Source organism: Quercus lobata, chromosome 2 (genome assembly GCF_001633185.2).
Source record: "Quercus lobata isolate SW786 chromosome 2, ValleyOak3.0 Primary Assembly, whole genome shotgun sequence".
NCBI lineage: Eukaryota > Viridiplantae > Streptophyta > Magnoliopsida > Fagales > Fagaceae > Quercus > Quercus lobata.
The window spans coordinates 102,592,170-102,615,342 of record NC_044905.1 but is presented as its reverse complement, the minus strand read 5'-3'; the positions used below and the strand labels follow the sequence as shown (position 1 = coordinate 102,615,342).

The 23,173-nt window shown below is 34.5% G+C and overlaps 2 protein-coding genes across 5 annotated transcripts in view; both read right to left on the bottom strand.

The window, feature by feature from the left end:
- The window catches only part of LOC115977620 (non-lysosomal glucosylceramidase-like), a 30,644-nt gene extending 9,715 nt beyond the window's left edge, over positions 1-20,929 (bottom strand). For 2 of the 4 annotated variants that reach the window (XM_031099579.1, XM_031099582.1), the window contains exons 1-3: positions 3,743-3,901; positions 2,158-2,237; positions 180-284 (exon numbers count right to left, since the gene is read on the bottom strand). In XM_031099579.1, coding sequence (XP_030955439.1) covers positions 180-284; positions 2,158-2,232 — 180 coding nt within the window. In that variant the 5' untranslated portion in view covers positions 2,233-2,237; positions 3,743-3,901. Of the gene's footprint in view, positions 1-179; positions 285-2,157; positions 2,238-3,732; positions 3,902-20,910 lie in introns of those variants that run through there. The other 2 variants (XM_031099581.1, XM_031099580.1) reach the window with 2 other exon arrangements.
- LOC115974093 lies at positions 5,619-6,464 on the bottom strand. Its single transcript, XM_031094309.1, has one exon. It carries the CDS (start codon positions 6,462-6,464, stop codon positions 5,619-5,621), a length of 846 nt encoding a protein of 281 aa, XP_030950169.1.
- Positions 20,930-23,173: the final 2,244 nt, after the last annotated feature.

Here is a 23,173-nt window from a genome sequence, read left to right as displayed (position 1 = left end):
ATGTGTAATGTATGTATGTATGTACAGATCTGCATGTATATGTTTGTGTGTGTATATGTCCTTCGGCCTTTCAAAAAAGCAATTAATACATCTATGTGCTTGATTATATAAAATAAGGGAAGCAAAGGATTTTAATGGTCCAAAGAGAAAAGGTATTAAATCTAAATCTGTAAGCGTACCATCTGAACTATCTCTTTCAAACTTAGAGTGAACTCAGAAAGGGCACTTCCCTCACTGTTTAACTTTCGATGCCAGGTCAGTAATGCAGGTTTACCAGGGTCAACCTTAGACAAACAAAAGAAAAAAATATTAGACAAGCAATTAAGGGTTTTAAACATTGAGCTCAAAAAAATCATTAGTTAGAGTCATATCACAAAATATTGAAAAAGAATACTTGACTACTTTCTGTAATCTTAAAAGTAGTTGTGTCATTCATAGTTTTCATAGCTGGACCAGCCGGTTCGACTGGGTTCACCAGAAACCGGAGGTCAAGCCAGTTTTTTCAACCAGTTTAGGGGAGTGTGTTTTGGAAAAAAATTGATAAAATGCACCCGTGGGAACTCGAATGTGTCTTTATGTCACAATCTATTATATTTATTTTATGTAATTGAATTAATAATTTTTATTTTGTCATGGTTTGACCTCGGTTGAACCCTAATCCGACCTTAAAAACCTTGAACCTCTCCCTTTTCCAGTTCTTTGAATGCTCTAGGTTTCAAAACTGTGGTGTCATCTGCTGCATCAATGATTATGCTAAAAAAATTTCAGAGATCAACTTAGAAAATGATAACTTGATGGCAAAGCTCACCTATCATGCCAATTACATCCATAAACGCATTATCTATTGCAACAATGTCTTTACATACGTCTCTAGAACATAACCCATAGCAGTTAGATTTTGCAGCTGAATTAATTGGAACAGACCTATGATCCCCCAGAAGGATTTGCAGCTTGGAGACTATAATTCTTATAAAAAAACCTTTGCACGGTGACTTATAAAAGATTTCTAAATAAATAAAACCTCCATAGTATGGTTTAAACAGATTTGCAGAGAACCTTTGCAACTCTTTCAGAGACAACAAAAACATCTTTGATGTCTAAAATGCTGAACTTTTATGGATAAAATTGCATATGACAAACCAGAACCCTATGAAGCTGACTAAGGATAGAGATGGTAATCTGCACAGCAAAATCCACGTAAAATACAGTTTTGTACTTGTATCTACTTCTGCTATTTATAATTGCCCATCCCTTCATTCAATGGAGTAGATGCCCAAGCACTTGATTTAGCCATGACTTGCTACTCACATATTTAAAAGCCTAAATTTCAGGGTTGATGTAGTTATTTCCACTGTTGTGGATGATTTATAGCATCCCCCCCCCCCCCCCACCCCCAAAACGAGAGAGAGAGAGAGAGAGAGAGAGAGAGGTGAAGATGAAAGGATAGAGGAGCAGCAGCAAAAAGTAAATACAAAGACAATGAGCTCTACCTCAACTTCAAGACCCATCGGGAGCATGCGTAATTTACCAATCAAAAGAAAAGGTAGATATAAACATTGTATGCAAAAAAATCATTCAACAATTGGCCAAGTATGGGATAAACCATATCTCTGCCAACAAAAAGGATGGGATTGATTATCCGGCCTCTTGTAATGTAGTTAAAATTTTATGTTAAGTTACTAAAAGTATGTGCTACCAGCTGTATATTTCAGTGTTGTTTACTTAACAGTATTCATGCCTAGGGGTAATTCTATACTCATTTGTTCTGAAATCTTACAGAATTATGGATAGCAGATAATAAAGTGAAATAACTAATCAAAATGATGGAAAAAATACCTAAGGTTTGCTGTTTTCTCTCTCTATAAACATAACTAGCATCATTACTAATATAGAATAAGCTATACTCATTAGCTTACAACCAAAGGCAGAAAGACAAGAAAGGAATTTCTACTGCTGAGTACAACACATCTAAATGTTGCAGCAGTTTAGAAAGTAGGCAGAAAAGCTAATTAAGAAGCTTGGCAACTATAAACAGAAATCACTTCACCTTTTCAAGAACAGTATACACCATTTAAACCTTTCAAACATATAGAGAAAGTTCCATTGTAGTCCTTAGAAAGTAAAAGGGAGAAGCTGTCTCAGTATATAACCAAGTACCTTATTAGTTGAAGACTTAGAAAGTTCCCTCTCTTCTTCAACGAGACCATTTCCCAACACCTTCCCCTCAAACATTTTTCCTGTTTTAAACAAAGAACAACCACATCAGGCCATTTGCATTTTATATAATTCATCACATAGTTCACATTCTTTTGAAGCCCATTTGGTTACCAAGAAGTCAGAAGACAAGGGTATAAACATAGAAATCTTAAAAACATTCTAACCCCATATGTACAAAATTCCAATTCTCTTTTCCTTTCTCCATTGTCTCATAAACCACAAATAGCATTATACATTCTTTCCTAAATCAATTACTACAATATTTCATAGGCAGAACAGTTGTGGATGGCCTCTAGTTATAAACTTTAAACTATCATTATAATACGTGTGAACTAGTTTGATTTTGTACAGCGCACTACCCATCATAAACAGAGCTCAATTGAAGTTATGCTCAACATTATTTAAGTATACCGAATGCGCAGCACTGGAAATCACATTAGCAACATATTTACACAAAGAGTGAAAGGTTATAAATTCCAATTCTGTTTCTCAATTACACATTCCCATGAATGCATATATCAATACAATAAGTGTTAAAACAGATTTTTTTTTTTTTTATTTTTTATAATGTTGAGGATAAGGCAACCTACAATCACCTTTCACAGATCCCACAAAAGTGGGAGCTTTGTGTAGTGGTTACAACTTTTTTTAAGCCTTCAATTCACCAAAATAATATCGCAACTACATCAAAACTTCCAACTTCTGTAAAATTCATACCAGATCTCTCTCTCTCTCTCTCTCTCTCACACACACACACACACACACACATGCTGCATATTCATAAGAATTATAACCCATTTCATAGCAAAATTCATCTGATTACTTTGCATCATATAAAATTCAACTACATTACTCACCAATCACCTACAGTCACACACCCACAAAACCATCATATATTATCCAAAATAACCCATTAAACATACTATTCATAACCCATTTCACAGAAAAATTCATCAGATCAAAACTCACCAATCACCAAAACACACACACACACACACACAAGCATCATATACTATCCAATAACCCATTAACTTCATAAATTATCCATAAACCATTTCCAAACAAAATTTCATCTGATTATTCTGCATCACAGAAACTTCATGACAACTCACCAATCACCATACAAACTTGAACAAAAATGCACATTTTCAGACACACAAAAACCCACAAACAGTAACACATACATACATATATGCATGTCGATTTTTCCCATAACCCATTTCTCAGCAAAATTCATCTGATTAATTTGCATCACAGAAACTTCATGACAACTCACCAAATCACCATACACACATGTACAAAAATGCAGACTTTCAGAACACAAATACCCACAAACGCTAGCACATACATAAATATATGCGTGTCGAATTTTCACGTCAATTTTCAATTAGACCATGAAAAATGAAGTGGGTCAAACCAAGTGATTAATCCAACAAACTTAAGACAAGCAAAGATTTAACATCGTCCAATGCAACACATAAATCATAAATGCAAAACAAATTGGATGAACCATACGTTCTCTAACCTGAGAAGTTTAATTGTCAGACTGATGAAACTAAGAACTGGTTGTGCAGATAAAGAAAGAGTTCGACGAATAGTTGTTGAGTCTGACTCAGATGCGTTTGCTTGGTCTGAAAATCTTATGTAAGAGTCAGATTTTGACCGTTTTTTTTACAATGACAGATTTTTATGGTTACCATTTTTTTTTCCTGTCTTCTTATTCCTTGCTTTTTTTTTTATGACCGGTTTTTTTTTTTTTTTACCCGTAAATTAGAAACACCCCAAATTTCACTACATGGATGACTTTTAATCTCAATTCTCATAAAAAAAAAAAATTAAAATAAAAAATAAACTGAAATAGATGACTTTTTTGTTCATTACTTTTTTTAAGAAGCATTATGTACACAAGTTTTTTTTGGGTAAAAATTTAAATATAACATGTTGTTATTGATTTTAATTTAAATATACTATTTAAATTACTTTTTTTTGTCTATTAGTAATAATCTGACATGTAAAATTTGTTATGAAAATATTATGGATATAATATTAATCTTACTTTTTATATGAAACTATAACCTCCAAACTTACAGTTGACCAATTCAACAAATTAAAGTGTTAGTTTTTTTTTTTTTTTTTTTTAAATCATTCCTATGTAATTTTAGTTAATGACCTATTTAATGAGTTATGTGACTTATTTAAAACAATACATATAGAATTTTTTTTAATTCAATAATTAAAATGAGGAATGTAGATGAATTTATAAATTAACACATAATAGGATAGATGATATTCTTCCAAACCAATTTGGAGGCGAATTTATAACTTTTTTGTTAATTTTTGTTTGTTTTAATGGAAAAACTTATTTGAAGATAATTTTTCGCGTTTTTCTATGTTTAGTAATATCAGAAAAAAATAATTTAAATTAAATTTATCTCTTGACTTTCTTTATATAGCTTGACATGAAATAAAATTGTTTTTCCGCAAAATTTTCTAAAAAACGACTTTATCTTACCCTAAGCTAAATAAGTAAAGTCAAAAAATAGTTTCCAACTCATTTTAAAGTTGCTATTTTTTTTATGAGATAAAAGTTGCTATTAAACATAGGAAAATGAGATATTTTCAAGAAAAAACTTTTTGAACAATGATATATTTTAGAAAATTTTAATGTCAAAACAAATGGAAGGAGACAATTTTTTAAAGGAATATTTAAGACAAAGTTAAATCCTTCAAGTTCCAAAAAATAACACTCTTCAAAAATTCCTATTTAGTAAGGGGGTTGGAGGTTCATACAATTTTGTTATCGCCGTTGTCTGTATATAAGAGTAATTATTTTGTTTTTTCACTTTTATATTGGAAGAATTTTTCATCAACAATAGTATGTATGTATTGGGTCTACACTCAAAATCAATGGTGTAAATTGACCATTTTGAACTTGGGGACTAGACAGCAAACACAAATTAAGAGGTATCAAAATGTATTTTTGCTTATCGTCTTTTCTCCCCAAACACACACACACACACACACACACACAAAAGTATTTTTGCCAAAAACAAAAGTAAAAGAAACCAAATCTGTTTATTGATGTGGTATTGTGGTAATCATATCCCCACATGCGCTATGACTATGATGTTTGAAGTCTTGAAGTAAAACGAAAGGGTGAGGGATAAATATATATAAAAAAAATTTTTAAAAAAAAAAAAAGAAGAAGGGTGTGATTCGTGGGGTGTGATATAAAATTTATTTAGTACCATGTTATTTTTCTTATTATCTTTTACTTGACGTATCAAAAATTTGTAAAAATATATTTTAAGGATGTTTAAATGTTTTTTCTTTACTTAATTTTACCATGTTATAAAAATTTAATATTTATTCCTATTTTTTTTTTGTTACCACCAAACAAATCATATCCAGGTGAGCCTTGTAAAGCATACTGTCGCCATGTCTGCCAATCCCTGAACTTCTTGGAGCACTAGTAGAGGAGCAACTTGGACATGAATATGTTTAAACATCTTTTGTAATGTTGCAATATCTTCCATGAGCGGGACATTCTCCAAGCTAGTCAAGCAATGTGTTTGAATTAGCTTTACTCCGTGATTTGATTGTAGAAAAAGAATTACCTCCCTGAAACCCTGTTTCCACGCCTCATACAAAGCTTCTCTAATTGTGGATAGTAAGTTGGTTTCATCATTGCTGGAATGCCAGGAATAACAACCTTTACGAACGGACTGGCCTAAACGATTTTTGATCACAAAGGCACCTCCATTCCAAATCGCTTCGCGCGAACGCTTTTTTATATCTACTATAATTATTGCTTGCCAATTCTGAGTTCTGCATGTAGACTGGTTCCCAGTAGTTTCCGTAGGTGTTGAACCAATTTGGAGATATTCATCTAATTCTATTTTCCATTCTGTCATGAAGTAACTGGTGCTTGAAATGGCTTGTTGGATGTCAACAGCTTTATTCTCAAATAGAACCATATTTCGATAAGTCCAAATCACCCAAAGAGTGGCACTAATATCTGTAAGAACATTATCTTCCTGTTCATTACCTGCCTTATATTTTTCAAGAATGCTTATCAACCATTGCCGGATAGAGGGGATAGTATCAGAACGAATGTTCCGTGGCGAGCCAAACCATAAAGCTCTAGCGAAGGGGCATTTGAGGAAAAGATGGTCCAATGTTTCATCTTCTTGTTCACACATTACACAATTGGTGCTAACAATAATTTGTCTTCTGTTGAGCTCCATTCTAGTGGGTAGCCCATTATGTAATAATTTCCATAAGAACAGACATATTTTATACGGTATTTTTAGTTTCCAAAGGTGTTTCCAGCCATGTTTATTCATACCATAATTAATTGTCCCATCTTGTCCCTTAGTAATCAGTTTGTATCCTTCATTTACTTTGTAGGTCCCCTTCTGTGATTGCAATCATAAAATTTTATCCAGAGCTCCAAACTTTGAGTGTGGAGTGTTTAAAATCTCCCGTGCAACCCTCGTTTCATATATATTTGCAATGATTTCAGCCCTCCAAGTGCCTGTTTCAGTATCCATAAGATCTCTAACTGTGCCTTGGTCCAGTCCATATTCCACCAATGATGTTTCATTCCGAGGTCTATACCATAGTGGATCCCGTAATTTGATGCCATCCCCCATACCTACTTGCCATTTTGCTCCTATCAGTAGTGTTTCTTTTGTCCTCCATATTCCTTTCCATATTTGGGACGCAGTGGTTGGACATCGTTCCATATCCCAAAGGTTTTGAGCTGTTGGAAAGTACTTCCCTTTAAGAGTAGTAGCTAGTAGTGATTGTGGATTCTGGGTTAGTCTCCAGTATTGCTTGGCTAAGAGTGCTTGATTAAATTGTTCTGTCTTCCTAATACCGACACCTCCTAGTTCCTTAGGTAGGCAGATTGTATCCCAAGCTATGGTATGTAACTTCCTCACTTCTGCATTGTTTCCCCACCAAAAATCTCTAATGATTCTGTCAATTCTATTGCAGGTATCTTTTGATAATCTATGGATCGACATAGAATAGATTGGCATGGCTTGCATAACTGATTTAATAAGAGTTAGCTTCCCTGCAGGTGATAAGAGCTTACCTTTCCAAGTTTGGAGTTTACTTTGGAGCCGATCAATGATTTGGTTGCCAATTTCTCTTTTAGTCGTTCCCGGGTCTACTGGGACCCCTAGATATTTTCCAATCTTCTCTGCAATATTTACTTTGAACTTTCTAACTAAGTCTTCTTTTATAACATCATCACAGTTAGGACTGACCACCATGACTGATTTGGTGCCATTTATTTTTTGGCCTGACATTTCACAAAAGCTTTGTATGGTTTGGCTGAGCTTGTCTGTATTCTGTATGGCAATTTTGAAAAAGATGATAATGTCATCCGCAAACATGAGATGTGAGATAGGAAGCCCTCCTTTGTTTATTGCCACTCCCTTTAGCATACCTGTATCTTCTAATTTCTGCAACATACATGACAGAATATTTGTGCAAATAATAAATAGGTATGGTGATAGTGGGTCACCTTGCCTTATACCACAGTTGGGTTTGAATTTTTCTGTGGGAGATCCATTGACTAAAACGCTGTATGTTACTGTGGTGACACATTGCATTACCAATTGAATCCAGTGCTGGCTAAAACCCAACTTCTGGAGTGTGGCTTCAAGAAAATTCCAATTTAGTCTATCATAGGCTTTGCTCAAATCCAACTTTAGTGCAGCGAAACGAACCCTTCCCTTTTTTTTCCTCTTAATTGTGTGGAGTAACTCATGAGTCAAGATGATATTATCAGTGATCAATCTACCCTTGATAAATGCATTTTGGTGAGAAGTGATAAGCTCATCAATAACTAGTTTCAGTCTATTTGCTAAAACTTTGGCAGCAATTTTGTAGGCCACATTACATAAGCTGATTGGTCTGTACTCACTAATTTTCTCTAGGTTGAGGCTTTTAGGAACCAAAGTGATAAACGTGTTGTTTAGTTCCTTGAGTATGTAGCCTGTTCTGAGAAAACTTAATGTAGCTTGTATCACTGTTTGTCCCATTGTGTCCCAACATTTCTGGAAAAGCATTGCTGGAATACCATCAGGGCCTGGGGCTTTCCATGAACCCAATTGGAAAGCCGCCTTTTTAATCTCTTCTATGTTAAATTCTCTATCCAGGATTTGCTGATGTAGGTGCGAGAGTCCTGGTAGCGTGTACTCATTCAAAACCTTCATAATAGTTGCAGTATTTACCCTTGATTCTGAATGGAAGATACTTTGAAAATGTTGTTGTATATGATCCCTTAGATTTTGATCCTCATCTATCCATTGATCTGAGTGGTTCTTAAGTCTTGTTATGCGATTAGCTGCTCTTCTTTTGCGAACAATAGCATGAAAGTATCTAGTATTTCTATCCCCCTTTTTTGTCCAATCTTTCCTTACTTTTTGTGCCCAAAACACTTCCTCCATATTCAGAAGTTGTTGGAGTTCTTTTTGTTTTTGTTGTTCTTGTTGGGCAATTTCTGGAATATCACTGTTATTTTGGATATACGTAAGCTCCTCCTTTATTTTGGACAGTTTCTGGTGCAAATTTCCAAATTCATTTCTGTTCCAACTGATGCAAGCCTGCTTGACATTGTAAAGTTTGGATTTAAGGATATAAGCAGGGGAACCCGAGATGTTTTTCTGCCATTCCTGCTGGATTACTTGTCTACAGCGTGGGTGTAATAACCACATAGCTTCAAATCTAAACGGCCTTTTTCTGTATAGGGGGATGTTGTTGATGTCTAGGACTAGTGGTGCATGATCAGATACCGTGATAGGCCAGGCTTCAAGAGTGCAATGTTCAAAAGTATGCAGCCATACATTGTTAATAAATGCTCTGTCTAATTTTTCAAGGACTAGCGCATCCCCACCTCTTTTATTTTTCCATGTGTATTTGACTCCCATAGATTGTAATGGTATCATTTCTGTGTCTCGTAGACAATCATGTAAATATGAAGCTCCTGGACAATTTTGAGAGGTTGAGGATTGTTTTTCTGCATTGGATAACACTTGGTTAAAATCACCAATCCATATCCAAGGGCCATTTATGTGTTCTTGGAAAGATGCAAGTTGGTCCCACACTGCCTTTCTTTTGCTGGTTTTTGGATGGCCATATACAAAAGTAAAATAACACAAACCAAAAGTAGGATGTTTCATTCTAGTGTGGATGAAATTTTTTGTAGCTTCTAGTACATTCAAACTGATATTTTTCCAACACAACAAAAGCCCCCCAGATAATCCTACTCTTTCTACTTCACAAAAGTTTTCAAAATTCCACCTATGGGTCCAATACTTTCCCCTTCCTTTCTTCTGCTTTGTCTCCATTAGAAATAGGATGAAAGGGTTAGTAGTTTCAGCAATTTTTGAGATGAGCTGAACTGCAGAGGTATTGCCGAGACCCCTGCAGTTCCATACCAGTGTCTTCATGGCTGCTGCGGAGGCCTTTGTTGGGCTGCCTCCGAAAGCCTTATGTTTGCCAAAAGTTGGATTAGATTAGCAACTATATTCTGCTGATGTTCAGTTTCTGCACTCTGTCTGCTCCATATAACTTCAGTCTCTTGAAACTGATCAGATTGACCAGTGATCCTAAGTCTAAGAATGAACTCATTATTCTCAGACTCAATGTTATGCAGTGAAGTAAATATTTATTCCTATTTTGATTCTCAACAAAAATTATATATATATATATATATTTATTTATTTGTTCATACTTTAATCGTAATTAATTACTAAATCGATTATGATTTAAAAACCTTGGTAATACTTTTTATTTATTAGACCTTGGTAATACATTGAATATAAATCTTTGCTATTTTCTTTTTTCTTTTTGGAAGGCCTCGACATAATATATATATATATATATATATATATATATAGACGCATGTTGGATTTTCTTATTGAACATTTCAAGAAGGTTACTATCTGGATAACCTTAAATCTACATTAAAAATTTATTAGTTTATATGGAATTTTTTAACACAAAAAGTCCTTTTAATATAGATTGACTACAATAAGGCATGATAATCAACAATGACAAGTTTATATTAGTAATGAATTATTCTAAATTTTTATAAAAATTTCTATACAAAAGTTTAACAATAGTTAGTAAAAAAAAAAAAAACTGATAAATTTAGAATAAAAATGTAAAATTTATCAAGTACCAAAACACTTGTGATGGCAAATCTTTCCATAACCCATTGAAAAAAGAAAAAAAATACTAAGTAAAATTCACACATAATATTTTTAAATACACTTTAATAATTAAAATTTTAAAACAATGAATTTAATTATGAAGTAAGATAATTTTGAAAACATGCCCTCAAGCGAAGGGCATGTTAATACACAACATTTTAGATATTAATTTAATAAAGTTTGGTCAATCGGATGTTAATTGAAGGAAAATTATTTTTCCCTTCGAGTTTGGGGTAGAATATCATTTCCCCAAACTTCAAGAGAGAGGAGTCTAATTTTTGTGTATATATAAAAATTAGGATTAACTATATATGGTATTAGTTTCATAATAATTACTTTTTCTTATAGATCAAGACATCAAAAAAAAAAAAAATTTATTATTTTTTGAAATAGGTGGGATTGCTTTGATCACAAATTTTTGGAGTACATATATTTATTTAACTACAAGAGATTTTATCATTTTAAATCATGCCAAATTTCAATCTATAATATTAATTTACTAATAATGAACAAAAGAAACTAGCATTGTGCATACTTAGTGCATGGTTATCCAAAAACAAAGAAAACTCGGATGCATTCATTTAAAAGAAAAAATGAAACTGTTGTGCAAGCTTTTTTTAACTTATTTAAAAAGTCTGTGTTAATTTTATTTAAGGGTAAATAATTTATTTGATCTCTATCATTAACAACATATTTTAATTTGGTCTTTAAATTTTCAATTGTGTTAATTTGATTTCTAACATTTCAATGTCATGTCAATTTAGTCACTACCATCATCTTTGGATGGAAATTGTTGTAGTAGCAAATGCCTAAAATAAAAAAGTAGTTTATTGTCACATCAATGGAAAATAATTTTTAATTTTGGCCATTTGTAACGTTGCAATTTCCATCCAAAATTGCCGTTATAGGGTATGAACCTATAGTGGCATATTTTACAGTACAATAGTTACAGTACAATAGTGGCGTTAAAATTGTCGCTTAGGGTTTAGGCCTATATTTACAGTACAATAGTGGTGTTTTGTAGTGGCATTATAGAAAACGCCACTACAATCCAAAGGGACCTATAGCGGCATTTTTAGGACTTACAGTGGCGTTTGAAAACGTCACTATAGCTCTCTTTTTTGTAGTGAGATAATGATATGGACTAAATTGACATAATTGAAATATTAGATATCAAATTGAAATCTGGTGTAAAGGATGGATATCAAATACATAGTTTACCAATTTATTTAATCCCTCAACTTAGTCTGTTGACATTAGCAAACCCATTAGCCTTTTGACAAAGGATAGCATTTCCAGGCCAAAGACACAACGACATAAAATATAGGAAAATCTAGAATTAGTCTGTCCAAGTTAAGACAAACACAAATTAATAATACAGTAGTAACAAAAATTGAAGAATAGGAAATATCCTAAGTCCTAACCTATTGTGATTGTTTTCTCCTAAGGAGGTTGATTTTATTGTTTTCTGGCTTTCTCCCTTGGATGTATTATCAGATGTGGGCGATCCCTCTAAACCTGATAGATTTTGTTACTAAATCGTGTAAAGCCTGTGTATTGTGGATAAGTTTGTAGTTTATTTTGTTTATTGGATAAAAATATATTTATGCATTAAAAAACTCATTTATTCTTTTTTTATTGTGAAAATAAGCTTTGTCCAAACGATTTATAAGATCAAAATTTGGTTTCTTCAAATTTTGATGGTTGAAAAAGAGCACATTATTATATTTCAACATGTATGAAAGGCATGTTGCATGGGTAAAGTGGCTAATTTTCATCTGCTAGGATTTTAAAAACAGTTTTAGTTTTTTTTATTATAAATATTTTTAGTAGACGGTTTTAGGAGAGATTTCTAGGGTTTGTAAAATTATTCTGTAATAGTTTCTAAATCATATTCATTCTTCTTCTTTTTTACAATGAATAGATTGGATTACATTATATCATAAACAATTAAATATAGATCAAAATTTAGTATTAGTTAATATTTATTTAAAATATCACTGAAAATTTTAAAATATCAAAATATCTTTAGCATTTTTCTTTTAAAATGACCAAATACATCAAAGCTCCAAATAATCAATATGGCCCTCCTCATGCTTTCCCTCCTATTTTGTTTGTTTCGTTATTAACATTTTCTAAAAAATAAATTTTTTTTTTCAAAAGTATTTTCTAGAAAACTAATTCATTTTCCTATATTTGATTGTGCCCTTAAAATGTGTTAAAAAACTAGAACTTAACTTCATTTTTGTGGAAAACAACTCAATCTCATACTAAATTAATTAAAGAAAGTTAAAATAATGTAAAATAAGATAACTTTATAGAAAATACATTTTTTTTAAAATCACATTTAAGAAAATGTTAATGTCGAAACATATATATGGTCCACTTCACTTCTATCAAACCAAAAGAGTGAATAAACGCTTCTTTTTGCCCTGCAATCTCTTCTTTAACCAAACAATCTCACTTCTTGGTCCATTAAAATGACGCACTACTTGATTTCTTATATAAGTATTGGGCTGGTCTATGCCTAGTCCAAACTAACTAATCATCTACCACATGGCCCATGGGTGCTCCTAATTGCAAGCTAAAGCCTTGACAATAAAAATTAAAATTAAAAAAAAAAAAAAAAAAAAAAAAAAGAAAGAAAGAAAGCAAGCTAAATCATAATTTTTGTTTGAGAGAACCTTTTTTTTTTTTCTTTTTTCTTTTTTAATGTAGAGAGAAGCTAAATCATAATTGTAAGGTCACAGTTTGAGTCCTTACCCCAAAAGTTAAAAGGATCTAGGCCCAAAAAGCCCTATACAATGAATTTGTAGAGAGAGGGTCGGAAAACTAGGTTCTAATGAGTTTGGTAACAATTACAGTAGATCCAAGTGACAGTAAAGTAAATATGGACTGGTTGTATCTAATAAAAATCGTCATCGGCACAGTTTAAGGAGATCAGTTTTTGTATATATCTCTTGAAGTTGATTACAAGTACAGTTCTTATAGCTACAATGTTTCTCTCTTAATTTTCCGATCCCTTTCTCTCAGGGTATCTCTTCTATTTTATACTGTCTTCCCCTTTCATCTTTACCCTTTACATGCAGATCAGATTGTTGGTGTTGATCTTTGTCCCATTAGCACCTTCCTGAAGTCTTTGGGTAGTAGCTGTAAGACTAAAAACTACTGTTTAGGTATCACTTCCTCATTAATGCGGCCAGAGAATTAGCTGCAGAGTATTTAATGCGGTGATAGCAATTTTCCCTTAGATATTTCCACTATTATGAATACTGTTTTGGAGCCCGTTTCAGTTTGTCTAATGAAATGATATATTTCGGTACTAGTCAATTTCGACGTACCGTTTCTGAGTGTTTCGAGATTTTTTAAAGATAGTATATATATATATATATATTATTACTTTTTAAAAAAATTAAAATTTATATTTTCATACATCTATAAAACTTGTTATTTTAAAATTAATCTAATTAATTAACTTTAACAGTTAAGCTACTATTATCTTAATTAAAATACTAATTATTTCTTTTAATGCAACCAAGTGAGAACAAAATTAAAATAAGGCTGGGCAGTTCAGCTAAGCACACTGCCCAAGCCAAACCAACCCTATGTCCAACATTTTATTTTTTTTATTATTCTTACTTTTTTCCTCACAAGCCTTTTTTTTTTTTAAATAAATTTTTTCTATCCCCACATATCTTCATATCTGTCTATAATTCCTCGATTTCCACCCTTCATCACATCACTTTTCATCTTTACCTACACTGACTAACTCATAATTATAGCTTTCTATATTTCTTTTTATTTCTTCTACTCACACAAGCAACTTTGTCTAGGCTAATAAGCTTTAACTCTCCCAGTCTTCCTTCTTTATTTTCCCCCTCTCTTTGATGGAGATCCAAAATTGTTAAGCTTGACTGTGTGGGCCATAATATTCCTCTAGTAAAGCTACTGCTACTACAACTCATCATATGAAGCAAAAGACTACAATGTTTTTGAGCAAAGGAATGGTGGATTGATTTTGGTTTGTTCAGATTCTTCAGAAGATCCAAGTTCAACTTTATCTGCAACAAACCCATATCGGCCGAATCTTGTATTTCGACCGAAATCAACCAAAACAGCTTGGATCTCCCAAAACATGCCGGAACAAGCCGAAATCTCATTCGAGGTGGAATAGAGGGGCTTGCCGTTCCATTTTGCTTGCCAGTACAAGATTTTCCGGCCATTTTGGCCGGAACGGAACGGTATCCATAACTTTGGATATTTCATAGATTTCCTCTGTCTTGTTCCTTCCTAATACTTATCCTAATCCATGGAATGATCTAGAACGTTGCTCTTGATGGCAGACCACACCTTCTGACCTCAACTTTGCACAGTCAAGGTAGCATTCCTCCTCGGACCGCCCTCATGGGCGACCATGATCAGACCTCACCTTTTTACCTACTAACATGGATCCTTGTGACAGCATCTGCCCGTCCTCGGACTACTTACTATTCTCGAATTAGGCCCCTGGCCCAATACATATGTAAATATGTACTCCTAGGCCTTTCACCCCTACAATAATTTAGTAATATTAAATTAATACATAAACTTTAAAATTAAAACAAATTTTATCTTTTAGTCACACATTTACATAAAAACTATCAAAAACTATACTTATTAATTCATATTTAACAAATAAGTTACCATAAACTACAAAATACTAAACGGACACTTAATCCTATTGAATTAAATTATTCCAACAAAACATGAGGGTTTTTTTGTACCTAGCATTTACTTAATTATTTAGTAAGTATAGAAGTTTGATAAAAAGAGAAAAAATGTGAAAAAATATATATATATATATATATATATATATATATAAAACCAAAGGAGAATAGAAGCATGTGCTACGCATTCCTTATTATACATTTTCATACACATTTCTTGTGAAATAAGAATTTTGAAAACGTGTATTTTGAAAATAGGATCTAACTAAAATTGTGTTTTTTTTTTTTTTTTTTTTTTTTTTTTTTTTTTTTATAAAAAAATGTTATCATCACTCTAAATAAAAACAAAAACACAAAACACAAAACAAATAGAAGCGTGTGATAAAAAACAAAAGACAAAAACAAAGAAGTAATAAAATTCCTCTCCCTTAAGATTTGGGGAAATGACACTTCATCTCAAACTTGAAGAAAAAAAAAAAACACTTCCCCCCTTGACATCTGATTGACCAAACTTTGTTAAATTAATATTAAAAATGTTGTGTTCAGCAACTGGATGAGCTTCATTATTGTGGATGGAGAGGTTTCCCGTCTATAACTCTCCTTAAGTTTTTATTTTCATAACCATGCTTTACAATGCTTATGAACAAAATTATAGTTGCACCTCTCTCATTGCCCCCAATCCCTTCTCCCTTTCTATTCTTTTTTGGCTCTCATCTTGCAAATGGTTAACTCTACCTAGTAACTCACAATTACATAGAAAATCTAACTAAAGTTAGACTTTAGTGACATTTTTAAAACGCCACAAATAATCAACCCTATAGTGACGTTTTAAAACGTTGCTAAAAGCAAGAGGACAAATGCTATAGTGACGTTTTTGAAACATCTTAATTATTTGCAAAGTTTTAAAAAGGTCGCTAAATATATTTTCCTACATTATAAACAAAAATGTTATATTATTTAGTGACATTTTCAAAAACGTCACTAAAGGTTTTTGAATGTTGTTAAAGAGTTACACATGGCGACGTTTTTAAAAACATTGCAATAGACCTATAGCGATGGCTCTGTTGCAACGTTTTCAAACATCACAAAAAAGTCGTAGACCATTTGTGTCTACAACAACCTTTTTTTAGGTTTTTGTGATGTTTTACAAATAAATAAGCAAGGTAAAATGGTAGATTTCTTGTAGTGCTAGTCACTGAAGTTTTAGGTTAGCTTCCAGAAATAATAGCATTGTGAGTCAAAAGTCAATGTAAAAAGGATAAACATTCTACTTGTAAAAAAGTGGCTAATAATTAACTGTCATCTGTAGCCTGATGAGGACAAATCCAGTTCTAGTTTTCTGAAATTATTACTTCAATTCAACTCAAGGAAAAATGTATTAAATTTTCAACCACAAAGAGCACATATATGGTATGTACTAAGTTTCAAGTTAGGTTGATAATTTTACAAAATAAATAAGCAAGGTATATAACTACATATTTGATGTAAATGTTAAGTTTTATGGTTCTTCCTATTTTATTGTTTGATGTCTTTTTTAGCGACACATGGTTTATAAAGGTCTTGAATTCATGTCTCCGAGCTAGCCACACAACACCTTGGGTTACCCCAAGGGATTCATCCCTCTAATTACATAATGTATTTGGGACATAGGGACTATACTATCTAAAGGAATTAGTCAAGTGATCTAAGAATCCTGGACACCCACATTAGGGGGAAAATTCCATAGAACAAGATTAGTATAAGTGTGTAACTATTTGGTTATTGGCATGAACTATTAATTTTTTAGTAGGAAAGAAATCAACATTGCTTATCACAACTTCTCTTTTCTTTCTTCTTTTTTGATAACTGGTCAGAAATTCTTATTTAACTTTTAGTAAACTGAATACACGTAAAGTAGACAACTTATAAAGTCCAAAGCCAGCTACAAAAAGCTGGCCATAGACTAAAGCTACAGCACACGTAGCTAAGGAAAAGGCACCTATATAAAAAATTAAATCCGGCCATAGACTACAGCTACAACAACGTAACTATGAAAAGGCACCTATAAAAAAACTTAAATCCGAGAAGCCATCAACTTTTGGTACTCATTCAGCAGACCCTCTGCACCACTCAAAATATACCTTGGATGAGTTTGTTTTTGTTCAAAGTACACCTTATTTCGGGCATTCCAAATAGCCCACGCCCCTATTACCCAAAGTTCCAAATCGCGGTGGTCTAACCTCTGCACTATGAAACCGAACAGCAAGAAAAAGTCGCGAGCCTAATTGGAACACTTTTGAATCTTTCCCTTCACCAAGGCCCACACATTCCTGGCAAGGGGACACTCCCACAGGATATGCCTAGTTGTCTCAGGTTTTTGCTGACACAACCTACACACCTCCGTAACGTGAACCTTTCTTCTGCGCAAATTGTCTCGAGTGGGTAGGTTGTTAGAGCAGGCCCTCCACATGAAGGTTCTGACTTTTGGGGGTACATTTAGTGTCTAGAGTTTCTTCCAGGTTGGCTTGTTTGTCTGGGCCTTTAAGTGCTCCAGTACTTGCTGCTGCTTCAGCCGGGAGCGCTATGTGGTAAGCGATCTTGACTGAGAAGGTCCTTGACTTATTCTCCATCCATATAAGGGAGTCCCTAGCATGTGTATCATTGAGAAGTAATGCTAGAATCTCATTTCGAGTTTTGGCCGTGAATAGTGCGTGGACCTCACCTCGATCCCACTGTCTTGTGTCAACATCTATCAAGTCACTAACCTTTAACTCAGGGTCGGGTTCACCGTTGAAGATAGGGTCATGAGACAACCACTTGTGCGTAGTGACACCAATGCACTCACCATCGCCTATTTTCCATTTCGAACTAGCAACGATCACGTCCCTAGCAGACAGAAGACTCTGCCATATGAATGAAGGATTGTGGCCTAGTGGGGCCCTTAAGAACGTGCTACTAGGGAAATATCGAGATTTGTACACTCGATAGAAGAGAGATTGAGTGCCATGAATCAGTCACCATGCTTGCTTGGCCAACATTGAGAGGTTAAAGGCATCGATGTCTCGAAACCCCATACCACCTCTATTCTTGTTCGTACACAGCTTCTGCCAACTCACCTAATAGATCTTTTTCTCATTGCATTTCTAACCCCACCAATATCTGGCCAAGGTCGAGTTGATGGCGTCACACATTACTTTTGGAAGCCTGAATAAGCTCATGGAGTAAGTCGGTATAGACTGCACAACTAACTTTATAAGTATCTCATGGCCAGCCTTGGAGATGAATTTCTCCTTCCACCCTAATACTCTCTTAGTAACACGTTCTTGGATTTCCCTAAAGGTGGTTGTCTTAGTTCTACCCCCAACCATTGGCAAGCCTAGATACTTCTCGTAATCAGTCATGATTCTGGCTCCAAGAAAGTTTTTTATTGAGTCTCGCGTGTCTTGTCTTGTGTTACGACTGAAAAAAAAAAAAAAAAAAAATACAACAACAACGTTTTCTGCAGGTTAATGGCTTTTCCAGAGGCCGATTCATATTGTGATAGTATGTTGAGCAACACTTGGCACTCTTGAACCATGGCTTGATAGAACAGTAGGCTATCGTCGACAAAGAGCAAATGAGAAATGGTCACTCCATGCTGACAAGATAAAACTCCTTTAAAAGACCGATTCGCTTCAACCTTACGAAGCATTGCGGACAAGCCTTCAGCACATAGAAGGAACAAATATGGCGAGAGGGGATCGCCTTGCTAGATTCCACGAGTGGGTTTGACCAGACCACGAGGCTCTCCATTGATGAGGATCGAGTAAGAAGTGGTGCAAACCATTTCCATAGCCAGCTGTATCCATGTATTATCAAAGCCGAGTTTAGTCATCATATTTCTTAAAAACAGCCACTCAACCTGATCGTAGGCTTTGCTACTATCCAACTTCACCACCATTTGACCTCGCTTCCCTTTCCTCTTATTTCTTATCTTGTGTAACAACTCAAACACTACAGTGGTATTATCAGTGATTAGGCAAGACACTTTGAGCATCGGAGATAATATTAGGCAATATTAATTTGATATGATTAGCCAAAACTTTTGAAAATAACCGTGATATCACATTGCCTAAGTTGATGGGGCGATAATCTGAGATGTATTGCGGCTCCTTCTTCTTGGGGATAAGAATAATGTGGGTATAGTTCATCTTGTGTAGGAGGTGGCTAGAGTTCAGAACAGAAAGGACAGCCCTAACCACATCATTCCCTACAATATGCCAATATTTTTGAAAAAAGAACGGGGACATACCATCAGGGCCCGGTGACTTGGATGAATGCATTTTGGAACAAAGCTCGCTTTATTTCCTCCGGTGTGTATGGTTGTAAGAGTTGGTGTGTCACGCCCCAAGCCCAAAAAGGTCCAAAGCATGAGAAAAACATCCTAAGGGTACCTGTAGATTTTTCCTTTTTGGCAAAAAAAAAACTATAGGAGATTTTTATTTTCCTTTCTTTTCCACAGGATAAGAATATATAATCATACTAAAATCTCCATATTATAAGTCAGAGCACTATAACACATTTACGAATAATAACTAAAAATCATGTGCCACCACATAATACATGAATATATTACAAAACTCTGATTAAATTACAAAAAGTCACAATCTTATCAAGAATAAAGACCTTAACATCAAGTCTAGGCCTACCATGCCAAAGGCTAACAAACCTCAAGCAATCCACCTCCAATAGAATTAATTAAGGTCTCGTTGAATATAGCAAGATCGAGTCACCAACCATTTACAACAAGAGTCTCCAAATTTAACATAGTACTCTAATCATCAACAAAGAAGTAAGCTCCATACCCAAGGTATAGCTAATAATTCTAAAAAACTGTTAGAAGGTGGGATGAGCTAACGCCCAATAAGTAGCATAATTAATGGGGCTGGGGGAAAATGCAAGTTTCATTTTCAATAATAATAATATGACAAGAATGATTAAATAATGAAACACAAAGTTTCTCAAAGTAAATACCTTGAAACTATATACTATAATTTGTGGCACTAATAATATAATTTCCAAAGCCATAATATCTAACATAAGGTAAATTATCACAAATATACCACACTACCACATAAACCGGTCAGGGGATCCACCCATTCACAACTGGTATAATATTGTCCTCTCTGGTATGCAGACTCTTGGCCCTATGGACAGTAGCCTCACCCATATCCTCAAGGTTTTTCTCTCCCCCCATGGGCAGCAGAGAGAGTGTATCAAATAAGACCTCTCTTGTATGTGGTCTCTTGGCCCCATGGGCAGCAGCCTCACCCACACACAATCAAGGAACCTCTTCCTCCCATGGACAGCAGGGAAGAACGCATTATATAAAGTGAAAAGGCATTGACTTGGATTTGATTCCATTGTCACAAAGTTTACGGAAACCAAATCGGGTGATCAACTTCATTCTTGTCAAGAGATTTTCTATCAATTTCCCACATAACAAGACAAGATAAACATCTTCAAATTTTATAATATACCATAAAATCCATGATTTCCTTATCAAAGATTAAATAAAAGATGCTCATTTTTTTCATATCAACAATTCATGCATTTCCCAAAATACAATACCAAATATGATGCATTTTCATATATAATCATACATATATTAAGGTTATGACACAGTAGTTTTAGGAAAATATAATTTTCATAGGTAGTTTCCAAAAGTGTGTATAACCCAAAAACATCATTTATGCAACATGTTTATTTTTCAAAAATCCTATTAAAAAGCTACTTACCTCGCAACCGCAAAACCTAATTCTCCAAGCTCTAAGGAGATTAGCTAGAACCTAAACAATTTCAAGTAAACCTATCACAATAAGCATAGAGCTTGAAATTGTATCTAGCTACAATTTAGGAATTGCCAAATAAGCACTTAATTAGGCAAGCCTAGTATTTAACCTCATCGATAACATATTCCACTTCCAAAGTTTCTCAACAAATTAATTCACAAGGCATAGACTCCAATTTATAAAGTTAACCCATTCAATATCATCTCCAACATTATGACTAGCTTCCATAAAATTTACACAACATCATCAAGAGACCCATGCAGGCAAAATCAAAATATCCTCCAAGACAAGAAATTTAGAACTTTAACTAACTTCAAATAAACCCAATAGCAATGGAAAAATTAGATTTACCAACCATCGCATGTTATAACTCAAAACCCCTAAATTTTCCACCATAAATAAACCTTAGATGGTCATCATTAACACAAACCATAAACCCATTCATCAAATAATTCCACCAATACAAAACTCATTTATATAAACACATAAATATCATTTCCAATGCTCAAAAATCACATGGATATCATTATCAAAGCTTAGACTAAAGAACCTCAAGTAAAATCATATAAACCCACCAAAAAGACTAGAAATATTTACCTCAAATAAAAGATGTGAAGGTGCTTAGAGGTTCCTAAGGATTTTCTGGTGACATTGCCAAAAAAATGATGGTGGAGATGGTGGCATAGAGGTACTGGTGGGAGAGTGTGAGGCAGTAGAGAGGAGTGTTAGACAGAAAATGAAAAAGAAGAAAAAGAAAGAAATGTGAGGTGAGGAGCTTTGGCTGGTCAAAGAAAGAGATAGAGTGAAAAATGAGTGGTGGGGAAGGGTGGGGTAGGTGGGAGCACGTGAGACCCATAAAAATCTGACTTTTCTACTTTTTTTTTTTTTTTTTTTTTTTTTTTTGTGACTGGGACGTTACATGGTGGTTCATGTCTAGGGTTACTAGCTTGTTTACGGGGTCTAAAACAGCCTCCATGTTAGTTGGTTCAGCCGAAGTAAACAAGGCTTTGGAGTACTGCTTCGTTGCATCTACAATTTCATCATTCGTGGTACACCACTCATCGTTGGCATTAAAGGTCCCAGCAATGTGATTCTTTCGTCTCTGTTGGCTTGCCTGTTGATGAAAGAATTTGGTGCTCTTATCAGTCAGAGGAAGCCAAATGGATTGTGATCATTGTCTCCATGCCACCTCCTCATGGTACAGTAATGAGTTTATATCAGCCCGTATACCCCGAATGGCCTCATTGTTCTCTACCTTATTCTGGTTGGCCAGTTCTTCCAAAAGCTTATGCTTATCTTGGAGCCTCTCCTTAGCATTCCCAAAAGCGGTACGACTTCACCGCACCAAGGCTTATCTACACTGCTTAATCTTTTCAAAATGTTGAAACATTGGGCTCCCCTCACATACTGACCCCACCCATGCCTCATGGATGGTGGTTTCACATGCTGGGTGGGTCACCCATTTCGTCAAACTTGTGTGAGATTTTCTTCTTTCTTGTAAGTGTACTTGGGTTGTGAGTGCTAACCATAATTGGGACATGATCAGAGTAAAAAGAGTGTAGATGCGTGACTTTAGCATGTGGGAACTGTTCTCTCCATTCCAATATGGCACAAGCCCAATCTAAGCATGCTTGAACAAAGTTGTCACTTTCCCGTCCATTACTCCATGTGTGAAAGTTCACCCTGAAAGCCTAAGTCGATCAAAGAATAGTCAGATAAAGCTTCCCGAAAGTCAAGCATAAGGTGTAGGGGCTTTGGGATACGACCTTGTTTTTCTTCGGACACCAAGATTTCATTGTAATTCCCCACAAATAAACATGGGACTGAGAATCTAGAAGAAAGGTGGCGTAAAAGCCGCCATGTCTCGTGCCGCCTATGCTATTCGGGTTGACTATAGAATCCAGTCAACCTTAAGGGTGTGCTACTGTTATAAAAAATAAGAGCATCAATATGGTTAGGGGAGTAGGTTTGAATATGTTAGTTCGTTTCAGCTGTCCAGAGCATTGCTAGCCCACCACTTCGACCTTCACTCGAATCCGCCAACATGGAAGGGTAGCGTAGGTCAGCTTGAATGTGTTTCATCTCCTCAACAAATTGCTTTGTTTGGGCACTTTCTCTTTTACCAAAAAGGTAAGGGCATTAACTGCAAGTTGGTTCCCAAGCCCTCGGCAGTTCCAGCTTATCATGATCATTGTGCTCGGCGGGGCTG

Excerpts from the sequence above, each read along its gene's own strand:
- LOC115974093 (XM_031094309.1), bottom strand. The coding sequence starts at position 6,464 with ATGGAGCTCAACAGAAGACAAATTATTGTTAGCACCAATTGTGTAATG.